Source organism: Anolis sagrei, chromosome 2, assembly GCF_037176765.1.
Source record: "Anolis sagrei isolate rAnoSag1 chromosome 2, rAnoSag1.mat, whole genome shotgun sequence".
Classification (NCBI taxonomy): domain Eukaryota; kingdom Metazoa; phylum Chordata; class Lepidosauria; order Squamata; family Dactyloidae; genus Anolis; species Anolis sagrei.
This window is the reverse complement of record NC_090022.1, coordinates 116,340,339-116,356,280: the sequence shown is the minus strand read 5'-3', so window position 1 is coordinate 116,356,280 and position 15,942 is coordinate 116,340,339. Positions and strand designations below refer to the sequence as shown.

Sequence of the window (15,942 nt, the reverse complement as noted above, 5' to 3'; positions counted from 1 at the left end):
AATTGTATGATACAAATTTGTTTATACTGATTATTTAGATTGACAAGAAAAGAAATGTCAGAGAGACAAGGGTGGGGAAAAAACATCAAAAGTAAAGAGTATAGATTCAAGGCCAGTTTTTTCAGATCCGTATTACAATTCAGTAATAGATCGGACAACTCTGATCTATTTACATAACTCTTAGAAATTGTACTTTATAATCAAATTTTATCTTCCTGGGAATTTCATATGGTTTTATTCCTTTCATATGTTCCCTTTTTGTTCAGCGGGAACATATGGAGTTATTTTAATGGTTTAATGCATATTTAGCTGTTGTTGTAAACCGCCTTGGGTCCTCAGAGCAAGGTGATATAGAAGTTTCCTAATAAATAATAAATAAATATTTAACAACTTCGTAAGACTGAATTATTTCTCACAAAAAATCTTCTGATACTCTTGTCATTAAATGCCATGTTTGACAATGTGTATCTGAAACTAACATGGTCTTTCAAAATTGTGAAGTGACAAGGTGTCATTTTACAAATTCAGCTGCAGAAATCACAGTCAAGGACATCCCTGGCTTTGAGGGAACATTTCTTTCATCGTAGCTCTTGTAATTATGATTCAGTCTTCTCCCTCTCACTGACTTGTGCTCATGTTTTCATTATGACAGGCTATGAAAATGCTCTGCAAGTGGAAAGGGTGGAAAATATATGTAGAGTTGTGTATATCTAGATCACAAAAAAGTATTTAGCAATTTTGCTTTGTGTTTTTTTCTTAAGAAACAGCTTTGGTTCAGAATTCACATGTATGATTTGAGCACCCTCTACTGGGTGAAGTTATTTATCAACACAAATGAATGTATTGTCGAAGGCTTTCATGGAGGAATCACTGGGTTGTTGTAGGTTTTCCGGGCTATATGGCCATGTTCTAGAAGCATTTTCTCCTGACGTTTCGCCTGCATCTATGGCAAGCATCCTCAGAGGTAGTGAGGTTTGTTGGAAGTAAGAAAATGGGTTTATATATCTGTGGAAAGACCAGGGTGGGACAAAGGACTTTTGTCTGCTGGAGCTAGGTGTGAATGTTTCAACTGACCACCTTGATTAGCATTTAATGGCTTGGGAGTGCCTGGGGGAATCTTTCTTTGAGAAGTTTACTGATTGTTTACTCTCTGTTGTTTTGCTGTTGTAATTTTTGAGTTTTTTAATACCAGTAACCAGATTTTGTTCATTTTCATGCTTACTTCCTTTCTGTTGAAATTGTCCACATGCTTGTGGATTTCAATGGCTTCTCTGTGTAGTCTGACATGGTGGTTGTGAGAGTGGTCCAGCATTTCTGTGTTCTCAGATAATATGCTGTGTCCAGGTTGGTTCATCAGGTGCTCTGCTATGGCTGACTTCTCTGTTGGAGTAGTCTGCAGTGCCTTTCATGTTCCTTGATTCGTGTTTGGGCGCTGCGTTTGGTGGTCCCTATGTAGACTTTCCACAGATATATAAACCCATTTTCCTACTTCCAACAGACCTCACTACCTCTGAGGATGCTTGCCATAGATGCAGGCGAAACGTCAGGAGAAAATGCCTCTAGAACACGGCCATATAGCCCGGAAAACCTAAAACAACCTACAAATGAATGCATCTGAGGAAGCAGTGAGGTTCTACCAAAATACAACTGTCAGCATTAGATGTTCCAAAAGACTTTTCCTCTGCTTCCTTTTTATATTAAAACTGACTATCTCTTCGGAAAACTGGATGTAATCACACCATCCTATGAAACAACCCACTTTTAATTTCAACTGAAGCTTTTCTACAGTCTCAGATACTGTTTCCCAAAAATGGCATTAATTAAGGATACATCTGTATAATAAATTAGACGTCACTCATTGGTTTATTTAATATGGCAGTATTGCTTCCAAAATTTATTACAGATCCCAAAGTCAACACCATCTTCCTTCTTCTACACTGAGATGCACCCAATAGGGCTTTCATTTACAAATGGGTTACAGTAGCTAGCTAACCACTAGATCTTTTCCAGAACAGTTGTCCCATTTAACAGAGCGAGCCAATCACAAAAAAGAAAATTACTAATGCTAATGCTAAATTAGTTATAAAACCTTTCTATACCTTAAAGTTACAGAGAGTGTTCTCAGTTAAAATTCAGTGCTTTTGTAGTTTTCTGGAGACATTTTCTTCTAGAGACCTATTATCCAGACTCACACAGAGGTAACCTTTAATTCTCACTGTCTTGTGCCCAAGTTTTCATTATGACAGGCACAAGTAAGTGAGAATGAAAGAAGCAGAAGAGAAGAACATGGGAGAATGCATCTAAACAACTACATTAAGAAGTAAGACATCCAGTGCCTTGAACCAGATGATACACATCACATAAACAGAGTACAAAATCTAATATCAAACAGGTAAAGAATGGCATGCAAGTTAAAATCTTTACTGTTTTTAAAAATAAGATATTTAACTACAGCAGATTCACCCAGTCAGTTGGCTGTCCACAGTCTGGCTACTACCAGTTTTAAATTCTAAAATTGTCCTTTTAAGATAAATCAAGCATCATCAAAAGTCCATTATCTACATTTGAATTCTACCCCTACATCATCACATGTATTTTTCAAACTCTTCATTACATCTATAAATACTACTGAAAGGTATATAGTTAGTCTTCCACGTTCACTGGGGTTAGGGAGACAGGACTTCTGTGAAAATGGGGAAAAGCACATAAAAACCCAGGGTTTTTTTACCCAAAAGAACAAATCTCTAGGTTCTCCTGCACAACTCTATGGTCACCTTTGACCTGAAGCTGACCATAGAGTCACACCGAAAAACCTAGAGATTCCCAAAGAGAACATTTTAAGTTGTGAATAATCCAATCTACAAAAATCAAACCCACAAATGTGGAGGGTTGACTGTATTTCCTATGTCTAATGTGAAACCAGAGTCAAAGACCATGATCTACAACTTAGATTTGTGTGTGTTAGGAGTGACTTGAGAAACTGCCAGCTGCTTCTGATATGAGAAAATTGGCCATCTTCAAGGATGTTGCACAGGAGAAGCCAGGATGTTTTACTTTCCTGGGGAGGCTTCTCTCATGTCCCCGCATGAGAAGCTGGAGCTAACAGATGGGAGCTCACCCCACTCCCTGGATTCAAACCGCCGACCTTTTGGTCAGCAGTCTTAGATATTACTCCTTTTAACTCTAAATTTTCTTTTTCTTGGCAAAATTAGAAGATAATAGAGATAGAACCTTCAGATCAAAAATATATACTTTCCTATCACAGAAGCAGGTCAACTAGATTTAAGCCAACTTTTTGTTTTGAAACATTTCAGTAATATTCTAGTTTCTACAACTGATAATACAATAGGCTGTATACAAATGATGTATTATTTGAAACTGTCATTGCTCTGAGGAAGAGTATTAAACACTGTTAAGGAAATGTAACTGAAGGAAAACTAACATCACATAGCCAATTGGAAACCAACATATCCAACAGGAGCCATGTCTTGTGACTCAGAAGTAGTTACCTTTGTTGAAGAATAGGGAAGCCATCTGACCCATCTCCACTCTTTCAGAGATTTCAAAAATATTAGGTGCTCCTCGTCTTTCTATAGGTTAAAAGAAAAGAAACTCTTAGCTCTTATCTCAAAATAAGGAAGAGTCATTCTCTGAAGCCATGATCCATTTTACCATAACTTTCTCCAAGTTTATGAGTACGTTGCAGAAATTCTTAGCAGGAGAGCAGACAATATTAATACAGGTATGTGCAATGAAGGAAAACAAATAAGAGCATGTCTGCAATTAAGTTTTGTACATTCATTAACAGAACGGTAATTGTCATGAGTTATGATGTAGTCTTAACAACTCAGAGGTTCACTATAGAGCATTGCTGTACAATTGTGACCCCACAGAAGGAAGCCATGAGGAAGATGGGGCATCTCAGTGGTTTCATGTTTCCTTGAGCTTAAAAACAGTTGTAATTGTGGTCCTCTTAGAGTAAAGATGTTTGTGGACATGTACATCTGTTATGACAGATGCAGGAAAAACATAAAGTAACTTTTAAAGTTTTCCTCCATATCAGAAACCAACTTTTAGGAAACTGCATGCTGTTTCTCACACAGTATATTGAAATATGAATCAATTTGATACTAACGAATAGATAGGATAGGCCGCGTCTCTGACCGCTCATAGCCATCTGGGAGGAGAATGTCACTATCGGAAACTCCAGATGAAGAATCTTCTTCCTCATCATCTTCCTAAAAGAGTAAGAAATCAGTATGAAGTGAACAAAATCTAGAATTATTGAAGAAATTGGACAATAAATAGGATGTCAAGCACTAAAAAGCAAATGTTTCTAGGTAGAAGAAAGAACTAGGGTCTCCTTCGCATTGCTAGTACTAGTTTCAGCACAAAAAATCTAATGAATCCTTTACAAAGTTAAAAGTCATTCAAGTTTTTATTATTTCATTTATTTACTTGATTTTTACCCCACCTTCGTGTCAAGACAGGGATGCATGTAAATGCCATAATTTCTTTGGATTTCCTGTAGTTGGGATTAGCAATTGGATTTGAACCAAATCTCTCCTTCTGCAAGTTAATATGCTTATGTATCTTTTGTATCCTTAATTATATTGCTCTCCCATGCCAATGGCAAAAAAGAGTACATTTGTGATGAAACAAGTTTTCCGAGACAGTGAAGAATTTACTGGCATTTCTTAAAGCCAAACATGTAAAATGAAACATGGAATAAGACAGCAGGAATTTAGCAATAGACCAATAAGACGAGAAAACAAATTAGAACACGCTACACAAACCTTGTGCTTTTCCATTCTCTTCCAGCGAAGATGAGCATTTGCTGAAGCCATGGCCTCAATTACAAATGTTGTAGTCATATAACTAGCAAGAAAAAAAAATAAGATACCAATTACGCAAGTACAGTGAGAATGATTTTCAATATCCCATCCCAACCCATTCAGTCCTCAAGTCATTACATTTTGAAGGAAACGATAAGATGTATTAAGAATTACAACTAGATAAGACACATTAAGGGCTGCTCACATAAGATTTTACACATTTTTTCCTGTTCATGGATAAATACAGGGGTGGCACTCTAAAGACCCAAGGAGGTCCAAGCCCATAGGATGCAGTTCCTCACAATTCATTTTTGCCTCCCAGTTCAGCTCCCCTAAGCTTGTGTGTGCGAATGCCTTCAAATGGCCTATAAAAACCTCATGACTTGGGGCCCTTCCACACAACGCTATATCCCAGAATATCAAGGTAGAAAATCTAACAATATCTGCTTTGAACTGGGTTATCTGAGTACATACTCAGATAATGTAGGATTTTCTGCCTTGATATCTTGGGATATAGGGGTGTGGAAGGGCCCTTCAATACTGGAACTGAAATGGGCTATGGAAAAAAATACCCAAAGCAATGGAATACAGAAAGAAGGGCAAGTGAAGAAGGTTCAGTTCTTCCCACTTGCATGGTCCTAGCAAATCTTACAGACACTGTCATTCATGGGACGCGTGAGCCATACATTTGCCTGCTCTTCATCACATCTCATTGCTCTCTTAATAGCAAGGTTGAACAGAATGAGTTCGAGCAAAACTCCCACACAGCATACTAATAGCAGGAGAAAAACTAATACAGAAGAAATGCAATTCATTGGGAATGTCTCCTGAAAACATTAACTAAAGAAAACAGCATCAAAAGATCATGACTACACAATTGTGCTACCTCTATTGGCTGGATGAGAATGTCTGCTTCATGATATCTCAGTAAATGTTATCCCCCAAATCTTCAAAGAACTACAAAATTAAATCTAATTTGAACAGAAATCCTAAGATAAAGCACGTTTCACAGATACTTCACTATACCATTGATCTTGTTATCTTAGTTGCTTTTGGCCTCAAGAAAGAAAAGCAGGGTATAAATAAATGCCATCATCATTGTAGTAGTAACAGTTATCTACTAACACAGAAATTACATCATGATAATAATGCACAATCATGGGGGGGGGAGGGTTATCATTTGTCATTATACGATGTAACTTGTGGCCCTCCAGAAGTTGAACTCTAATTCCTATCAAGATCTGGCAGAATGCCATAATGGGAGTTGCAGTCCAATGACATTGACAGGGCACCAAATTTCCTAATCCTGGCTTACATCTTTGGATGGGAAATATGACTGAAGCACAACACTGAATGGGCTACAACTGTGTTAACAGTTAAATTACTTGGGCACAATTACTTTCTTAAAAGTTTGAAAACAGGACAATGGTCAAAAACAGGGCATCCTCTGTAATTCCCATTCACCATTACAGTTTGCTTTGTAGATCTTAAAATTAAATTGTCATTACCTCAGCTAAATGGCCCTTTAAGATCCTTCTCTCATATATAGTAAAAATTGAAATCAATCTTATTTAAACCTCAAAACTGATTTCTTATTGCTTCACAAGCCGAACTCATTTATCAAGTCTGAATAAGAAATTAGTCTTGCTAGGATTAGAGCATAGTAGGTCCTTCCAGGAGCCTGGGTAATGATTTTCCCCACATTGTTTTACTGCACCAATCATTCTCTGGATGATATTAGGAAGCCAAAATACAAAAAAGAGGAATGGAAATATCACACTAACCATTCTCAAGCTACCTGGTACCTGCAGAAAACATTACAAAGCTGATAGAAAGCATGTAATTGTAATCCTTTACATATCCCTGCTGCATCACGAAATGGACAAGAAAAGGGAGTGCGACTATTATGCAAAGAATTTTTTAAGACCAAAACTGGGACTCCCAAAAGGGAAGGTCATGATAAAATACAGTACTTAGTGTATTAATTTCCAGGTGCTGCTACTTCATCAAAAGCTGACCAGAGGTTTAGGGGGTACACTAAGTCATAGAATCATAGAATCAAAGAGTTGGAAGAGACCTCATGGGCCATCCAGTCCAACCCCCTGCCAAGAAGCAGGAATATTGCATTCAAATCACCCCTGACAGATGGCCATCCAGCCTCTGCTTAAGTATTAGGGAAAAAATTAGTTTAGTTCTCCACTTCGTGTTTTTCTTGTCCATCTTGCACCTACATTCTTGGGCTATTAAAAAAAAAAGATTCCCAGGAGCAAGGAGAAACTCTTGCTTCCTCTATCTCTGAAAATTATTCAAAAGAACCTGCATTTGAACTCAATCTGCCCTGTGAATTTTATATGTGAGTATATGTGGGATGTATACCCGCTGCTCCACAATCCAAGATGTCCACAAGGCACAGACAACTCAGGAAAGAAATTAGTCTCTAAGGTTGTGTCTCTCCTTCTAACTTTGAGGGGAGCATATTATGGATTAGAACTATACGTATATGCATTACTATCAGAGAAATCACACTTTAATTACCTACTTTTCAAGTTTGTCAACATACCGATCAAAACATCCTTTCTAAAAGTTGAACCATACTCATATGATAATGAAATAGTCAACTATGAGCTATCTACCCACTAGCTAATAATCTAATTTAGTTATGAAATACTATTAAAAGGATGGAGGAAAACATGTTATACATGCAATTTAAAACCGGCATGTCGACTACTGACTCCATCTATCCTTCAAATCAGGGAATGCTGCTGTACTGCAACTCTAGTCCTCTATCGCTGCTTTTAATGCTAGTTGGTCTGACAGAAGGTGCACTGCAACAAACTCTGGACTGCCAATTTTCCCCATCTCTGCATTAGGCAGCCATTAGCCCCAATTAGATGCTATGCTTATCTGGAATACTATCCTACACAAAGAGCATGCTTTTCATTCCTTGTTTTTTGTACTGCTAAATACCAGGCAAGTTAAAAAAATCTGTTTGTGAGTTGGGCTATGTTCTTTGTAAAGAGGAGCAGGATGTATATTATATAAACATACAGACATAGTGTACAAAGATAACCACCAATAAGAAAAGAATCATATTATACAATTAATAACTTATCTGGGATACTGACTATAAGCAATACCTTTGATGGAATCTGTGTGATGTGCTTGTAGACACACATGTGAACACATTATTTGTGCATTGCAGCTATGTGTGATCCTCTGATGGCATCAGATTCACAAATGATATGCCAAATGGGTAGGAATAAATGTGCAATTTAACCCATTTCCATCCCTCATACAACAAATGAATCAGACAAAAATATCATCTAGAATAACTGCAAGTGCCTTATAACATCTTATTCAATGAAATCACATTAAGAAAGTTGCTGCAAGAACTGTATTACTTGGACACCAGTTTTACTTTTGCCTAATGGAAGTTCTTAACTGATTTTTAATAGAGGTGATATGAAGCATAATCTTACCTCATAAATGCTAGAAACATTATCAGGATGAGGCTGACAAGCCAACCGGCTGCAGCAAAGGCTTTTGGCATTGTTAAAGCTCCTGTCCCAACTATCAGATTGAACATGTAAACCAGGCCCACCTGCAATTACAAACATTGTGTTAAAAACCTAGGGATTTAAAGTGATCAGTGTGCATAACCCATTGGATTCCTGGATCCAATTGACTCCACCTTGAGACATCAATTTTGAAAAACTATCTAGTAAGTAGGGGGTATTAAAAAAAAAACCTGCAATGTACGGGGGAAAGGGACTGGTAGGATTCAACATTTAGCACTACTGAGGGCAACCAGGAAGAACTTGCTCTAAAATCCATTACAAATAACTTTCAGATCCAACAACATCACTTCCAATTCTAAAAAACACCCCTTCAGTCTTCAGAGCATGATGCCCAATCTCATGTCAGAATGAGGCCAATCCAAAAAGGGCAAAAAGCGACTTCACATCAATCTAAACTGAGGCACTGTGAAGTTTCAGAAGATCGGTAAAGAAATATCTATTAGCTCACATTACATTAGGACAATGCCACAGACTCCATCGGGGTAGGGAACCTATGTTTCCACATATACTTTCGTCTAGCAATTCTGCTCAACATGACTGATGGTAAAAGAGTTGTAGTCTATAATATACTTTGGGAGTATATATATACTATAATATACTCCCAAAATATAATATATTTTGGGAGGCCAAGGTCTCCCAAAATTTCAAGTACTACACAGCAAATTAAAGGGCTGAGGTTAGTATCAGGTGGGCCAGTAGGCAGGAGCAACTGGCACACACAATCCACCATATGCCTTTCAGTCTCTCAACTGTTACTGTTTTCCATTCAAGCCTTCAGGACGAAGCAGGATACAGATTAAACCAATACATTCTTGTCTTAGAAACTAACTTTGAAGAGAAAGACCAAATCTGCTGATTAAGAGATAAACTCGATACATCATATGAGCTTTAAATATCACGTGAGTTCTATCAGGTGACTAACCCTCCTCTATGAAAGGACTTAATTTGCACAATCCATACCATTTCCTCATTTGGCACAAAAAGTGAAAAATCCTTAGAAAATCAAAAGCCTTACAGTTTTTTGTGTAGTTCCTCAAAAATTTTCATGCAACTACTTCATTATATGGGGTATAACACTAGAGACAAAGTTGAAGTACTTTGGCCACATCATGAGGAGACAGCAAAGCCTAGAGAAGACAATGATGCTGGGGAAAGTGGAAGGCAAAAGGAAGAGGGGCCGACCAAGGGCAAGATGGATGGATGGCATCCTTGAAGTGACTGGACTGACCTTGAAGGAGCTGGGGGTGGTGACGGCCGACAGGGAGCTCTGGCGTGGGCTGGTCCATGAGGTCACGAAGAGTCAGAGACGACTGAACGAATGAACAACAACATGGATATACCACAAATTATTTTCCTTGTTTGAGACGTTGCAATAATCTGTATCTCTCATTCGTTATAATTTACGATGGAGAGCTCCCCTCCGGAGCATCTAAACTCAACAATAAGCCAAATAGGAATCTGAGAAGTAATTTCATTGCCATATTTGTTTAGTGGGAAAGCAGATGGAAGCTGGCAATTTAAATAATCATGTCTATATGAGAGAACAGTCACATGAAAAGCTTGCCACACTGAAGTCATGTCATGAAGAATTCTGTATTATTTCCTGACTCAGATCTTTAGTTTCAATTTGTTAGCATTCTCTCTATTGTAAATTATTGCAATACTATAATTTTGAATCCAGAAGATTCTTGGTAATTTAACGTCTTGAGAATCTAATTTTCTCCTAGAGACTGAGATCGATCTTCCATGGATTGAGTATACCAGAAAATATCACCATCCGATTAATGTTTTCTCAGACTTGCAGTCAAAAAACCACAGAAAACAGATTTGTCAGAAAGCTGTGATGAGTTATATATTAGAAGAAAGGATACAGTCTACTGGCAAGCTGGAAAAATTCTTTATATACTGTAAACATGTACTTCTCATCTATTCTTTGTACTGCTTCCAAAACTATCCAGTTTCTCTCGGTTCTTATTAAGTTTACATCATGATAGTTTAAGCAATTGTATTGCAAGACTTCATGTTAGAGAAACAGATTATTTCAATGTCTCAAATGAGGGAAAGAAGTTAGACCTCTGAGGTTGCGTATGGATCGTCTGAAAGTTTAGACGCTCAGGAGGGGAGTTCCCCATTGTAAATTACAACGAATGAGAGATATAGATTATTGCAACATCTCAAACAAGGGAAAGAAGACAGAGCTCTGAAGAGCCACACAATTTAAAAGAAAAAAGAAACTTTGCAGTATGTGATGAACAGTTTACCAGAATAAAACATTATGTGAATTCAAACATGCTATAAAAATGTACCCAAAAGCCTTGGGAATTGTTCATACCTGTTGTTTCCAATTGCTTTGAAAAATAAAAAAAGCAACTTATGTATGTGTCAAGGTTTCGGAAAAGCCTGAAACCCATGTAGGAGAATGATTTAGATTTACATTTTTTTGCCATAGGAAAGGTAAAGATTTTCCTCTGACATTTAGTCTAGTTGTGTCCGACCCTGGGGGTTGATGCTCATCTCCATTTCTAAGCTGAAAAGCCAGTGTTGTTCATAGACACCTCCAAGCTCATGTGGCCAGCATGACTGCATGGAGCACCGTTACCTTCCCACCATAGCAGTACCTATTGATCTACACACATTTGCATATTTTCTAACTGCTAGATTGCAAGAAGCTGGGGCTAACAATGGGAGATCCACCCTCCTAATATTAAAAACACCACCCTCCTAATATTACATAAACAGAATTGAGCTTTTTCAATTGCATTTAAACACTGCTCTTCTCTTGAAGAGTTCAGATGGATGTACATACAATTCGTAGAAAGTCTCTGATCTAGTAAGCTTAAAGGGTCAGATCCTCTCTGCTTCACTGATGCTGCCCATAAGCCATAGTCAAATCAGTTCAAAAATTGCTTTGAAGATTCTAGGTTATATTTAACACTATCTTTCCATTCACAGGAGGCTCGTTCTTCCAAAATTCTCCTTTTGGTCTGTGGCCTCTTCTACAGAAGAGCACAAGGGACTAAAGAGAGGGGAATAAATGAAAATCCCTTCTCTGTGCCTCAGGAGGCAACTACTAGATAGAACCTAACTTCTCTTTAGTAACCCTACCCACTAAAGTTACTTGCTTACTTTTGCTTCTGATCTTTGGACTTTTTTCCTTATTGTCATCCTAACATATAATTGTGTGTCATGTTATTGCCCTTGTAAGCAACAATGTCAAATGACGTAGATTTAGTGGCATAAAGGCATACATTTATATTTAATTCTATATGCCAAATTACATAAATATCAGAGCAGTTTGTTTTTTCAGTGACACAAGAAGCATTAACTCCAGAAGGCTTTAGACGTTTAGAGCATGTGTGGGTGAACAGAGCAAACAAATGTGCTTCTCCCTTGACACATTTTAACACAGATGTAAAGTGTTCAAGCCAATAATTCAGCAATAAAATGTTCATTCTGGCAACCAGGAACAAGCAAAAACATGTGTTACATAAAAGGGCAATTTTTAAACATCTGGCCAAATACAAAACTGCAACACGAAAAAATACAAACACTAAATACTCACATAAGGAGAATACAGCTCCCCTGTATCCGTGATTCCTCCAGCCATGTTCAATGAAATGGAATAGCTGAGATAGAGAAATCACTCCCTTTGGATCCTGCCACCACTAACCTGAAAGAAATATGAGAGCTGTTTTTAGAACAACAGCCTTTAATGCAAGACATCAGATACAGATCATCATCATCATGCACTGGTGCAAGTCTAGATGTGTAGAATTTGTTTGCCTTCCCTTGAAAATAAACAGATAAACATATCCCAGCAGGTGCTTGCATTTCAACCCAAAATTCCTCATTCCTATGAGCAAGCTAACACAATTTTCATTTCTGGGCTATCAACCTTTCACGCATGCCATCCCCTCAAAGTAAAATGAAACCTTCCTCTATTAATTCATAAATATACACCGCTACCTTTAAAAAACCCAATAGAATAGGCGGTACTGTTCCATTATACGGGAGGACTCCAAAAGGGGAGCTAGACAGAAAAGGATATGTATTTTAGGGGCGGGGGGTTGAAAGAGGATTCCCCCCTTTTCCCGTATCATAAATGATGACCCCCCCCCCCCCCCACAAACTGGACTTTACACAGATGTAAAGTGTTCAAGCCAGTAATTCAGCAATAAAATGTTGATTCTGGAAAACAGGAACAAACAATTTGTCTCATCTCTCTTTGTACGCAAGGATCACGAAGTGGGAGGCTGAGACTACAATCATATGAATTATTATTTAGACATGTTTCAGAATAGAGTGCTAAAAGAAAACTAAACTATCAAGTATTAGTCTGTAACCTGTAAAGAATTATCTTGCCCTGTGGAAAGGAAAGAAGCAAATTAAACTTGAACTCATGAAGATAAAGCAAAAATAGGAAAAGAATCAGTAGAAGAGTAGAAATGAGACAAATGAAAGTTAAGAAAGAACATGCCCCATACAGAAGATGAGGACAGTGCAATCTTGAGAATGCTGGGGTCGACACCCCCACATATTACTCTGCTAGGCATAATTCCTTTTCCACTCTAGATTATTTCCTTATTGGTAATGATAATGTGTTACCAATTGTGGAGACATCAGTTGGGAATAGGTGGCCAGGAGATCATGCCCTCTTTTTCTTAGAGTGGGTAACATAAGTAGGAGAAAGGAATGTAAATGGAGATTTAATCCACTAGTAACAGCCAAGGAACAGGATAAACAAGAGCTAAAAGCGGAAATCAAGCAATTCTTTGAAATTAATAGATCCCCTGATTTAAAAGAAAATATAATTTGGGATGCATTCAAAGCCGTTATTAGAGGGAAATGTATCACAATGGAAATAGGTATTAAAAAATTAAAACAAAAAAAAGAGGAGGTAAAACAGAAAGGGGATAAACTATTTCAAAATTTTCAAAAAAACCCCAACAGATCAAAATAAGGAAAGATGGAAGGAGAATAGGAAGATAATAGAAGAGTTAGAGGAAATTGAATTAACAAAAAAATACCTGTTTGTAAAAAATGATTTCCAAATTAACTCCATAAATAATACTAAAAGATTAGCTAGCTACCTTAAATCAAGGAAAGGAAGGAATAAGATAGTAAAATTAAAAGATGCAAAAGGACAAATGAAAACCAAAGAGGAGGATTTGAGAGAAATAATGGCTAGTTATTATGAAAATTTATATTCGGATAAAGAAATTGAGAAAGCTGAGGGAATTATCACGAGAAAATTAGACCTCCAAGCACAATCAAAACTGAATAGACCTATCACTAGTAAGGAAATCGAAGAGGTCATTAACAATCTTAAACCAAACTCCTCTCCTGGACCGGATGGCTTTACGTCTAATTTTTACAAAATATTCAATTTAGAAATTACCCCTCATTTAGAAATTTTATTCAATGAGATATTAAAAAATAAAATTATCCCAGGAACATGGAAGAAATCTGAAATAATTACAATTCTGAAACCTAGCAAAGATGAAACCAACCCAAACTCATATAGACCAATTACTCTGTGCAATGTAGATTATAAAATTTTTACAAAACTTCTTGCAAATAGATTGGCTGATATAATTCCAAATTTAATAGGTGAAGACCAATATGGGTTTATCAAAAATAGAAGATTAGCTGATCCTATAAGAAATATCCTAAATATAATTAATCATGCTACCAGGGAAAAAGAGAAACTTTTGTTACTAAAACTAGACGTGTATAAAGCATTCGATACGGTCAACCATCAATATTTGCATAAAGTTTGTGAAGACTTTAATTTGGGAAAACAATTCTGCGAAATAATAAAGGAACTCTATAAAGATAACCAAACACAAATATTGATTAATGGGACCAAAACAAGAATTATTAAGATTAATAGTGGAACAAAGCAAGGATGCTCTCTTTCCCCCATCCTATTTGCGCTGGCAATAGAACCCCTAGCTAATCTAATTAGAAACAATGTTAATATTGAAGGTATAAAAATAGGGACAGAAGTAATGAAAATCAACCTTTTTGCAGACGACGCCATGGTGTTATTAGGGTCACAGGAGGACTTTATAAAGGTAGTTACAAATACGATAAAGAAATTCGAGAAATTATCAGGATTGGCCATTAATATACAAAAATCGGAAATATTACACAAAAATTTGACTCCTAAAGAGTTAAAAGAAATCCAGAGTATTACAGGGATAAAACTAGGAGAGAAGAAGATAAAATATCTGGGTGTATATTCCCAAAAACCTTAACAATATAATCCAATCTAATTATAATAGCTTATGGAAAAAAATAAACAAACAGATGGGTAGTTGGAAAAAACAAAATTGGGATATATCAAGCAAAATTAAAATGGTTAAAATGGTGATTCTCCCCAAATTTTTATTCCTGTTCCAAGCACTCCCATGTAGTATCCCCATCAAAATTATTCAAAAATGGAATTCTTCGATTAAAAATTGGATAGAAGGAACAAATAAAAATCGTATTCCCAAATCAGTATTTTATTCCTTAGAAGAGAATGGAGGATGGGGTGCCCCTAATTTACAGAATTATTTCGACGCCTGCCAATTAATAAGACTGATAGAACTAGATTTTGATGATTCAAGAAGATGGGCTAGAATTGAAAAAGCAATAAATGGATGGAACTACTGTTTATGTTTAAAAGGACGGGTTGATAAAAAAATCTTAACAGAAACTAAAGGGGGACCATTGATCTCATCTTTGGAATGTTGGAAAAAATGGCAAAACAAACTACAAATTAATAGGGTAGATATACTCCCAATAGGGTTTCTGGACAATAGAAAAGAACAGACATTTGGTAAGGTTATAACAAAGTTGAAACAGAATGGAATTAATCTGATAAAAGACCTCTTGAACTCAGATGGGACAATTAAGGATTGGGAGACAATAAAGGGTAAATGCGGTCAAGGTAATTGGCTTCTTTGGAATGGATTAAAACAAAAGATCATTAAAGAGAAGAAAAAAGAAGGCCCTGAAACAGCCCTAGACCAAATCCTAAAATGGAAAATAGAAAAGGAGAAAGGGCTGATGGGGTTTATTTATAAGAAATTAATTGGAATACAATATAACTTGAAACAAGCCTTGATAGAAATATGGAAAGAAGATTTAAATAATAAAGTTTTAGAAATAGAAAATTGGATTGACTCAATTAAAAGTCTTAAGCATATAAAGATCAGAGAAACGCAAAGGAAATTATTGACTAGATGGTACAGAACCCCAATTAAAATAGCCCACATGACAAAAAACACCGCAAAACTTTGTTGGCATGGATGTGGGAAAATTGGCTCTTATTCCCACATGTGGTGGGAATGTGATAGAGTACAAGAGTTCTATAGCAAGGTAATGAATGAAATGGAAGAAATAATAGGATATAAACTGGCTTTGAATAAAATAGAACTTTTTACAAAGAAATTAGACAAAAAAGATAATTGCAAAGACTGGGAGGAAATTATAAAATACATGATATTAGCTGCCCAAGCAACTGTAGCGTTGGGGTGGAA

General features: G+C 36.6%; 1 protein-coding gene across 2 annotated transcripts in view; it reads right to left on the bottom strand.

The window, feature by feature from the left end:
- Positions 1-15,942, bottom strand: part of TMEM104 (transmembrane protein 104) — a 102,185-nt gene that overhangs the window by 80,420 nt on the left and 5,823 nt on the right. For both annotated transcript variants that reach the window (XM_060764729.2, XM_060764728.2), the window contains exons 2-6: positions 11,976-12,083; positions 8,315-8,436; positions 4,797-4,878; positions 4,136-4,238; positions 3,510-3,590 (exon numbers count right to left, since the gene is read on the bottom strand). In XM_060764729.2, coding sequence (XP_060620712.2) covers positions 3,510-3,590; positions 4,136-4,238; positions 4,797-4,878; positions 8,315-8,436; positions 11,976-12,020 — 433 coding nt within the window. In that variant the 5' untranslated portion in view covers positions 12,021-12,083. The remainder of the gene's footprint in view (positions 1-3,509; positions 3,591-4,135; positions 4,239-4,796; positions 4,879-8,314; positions 8,437-11,975; positions 12,084-15,942) is intronic.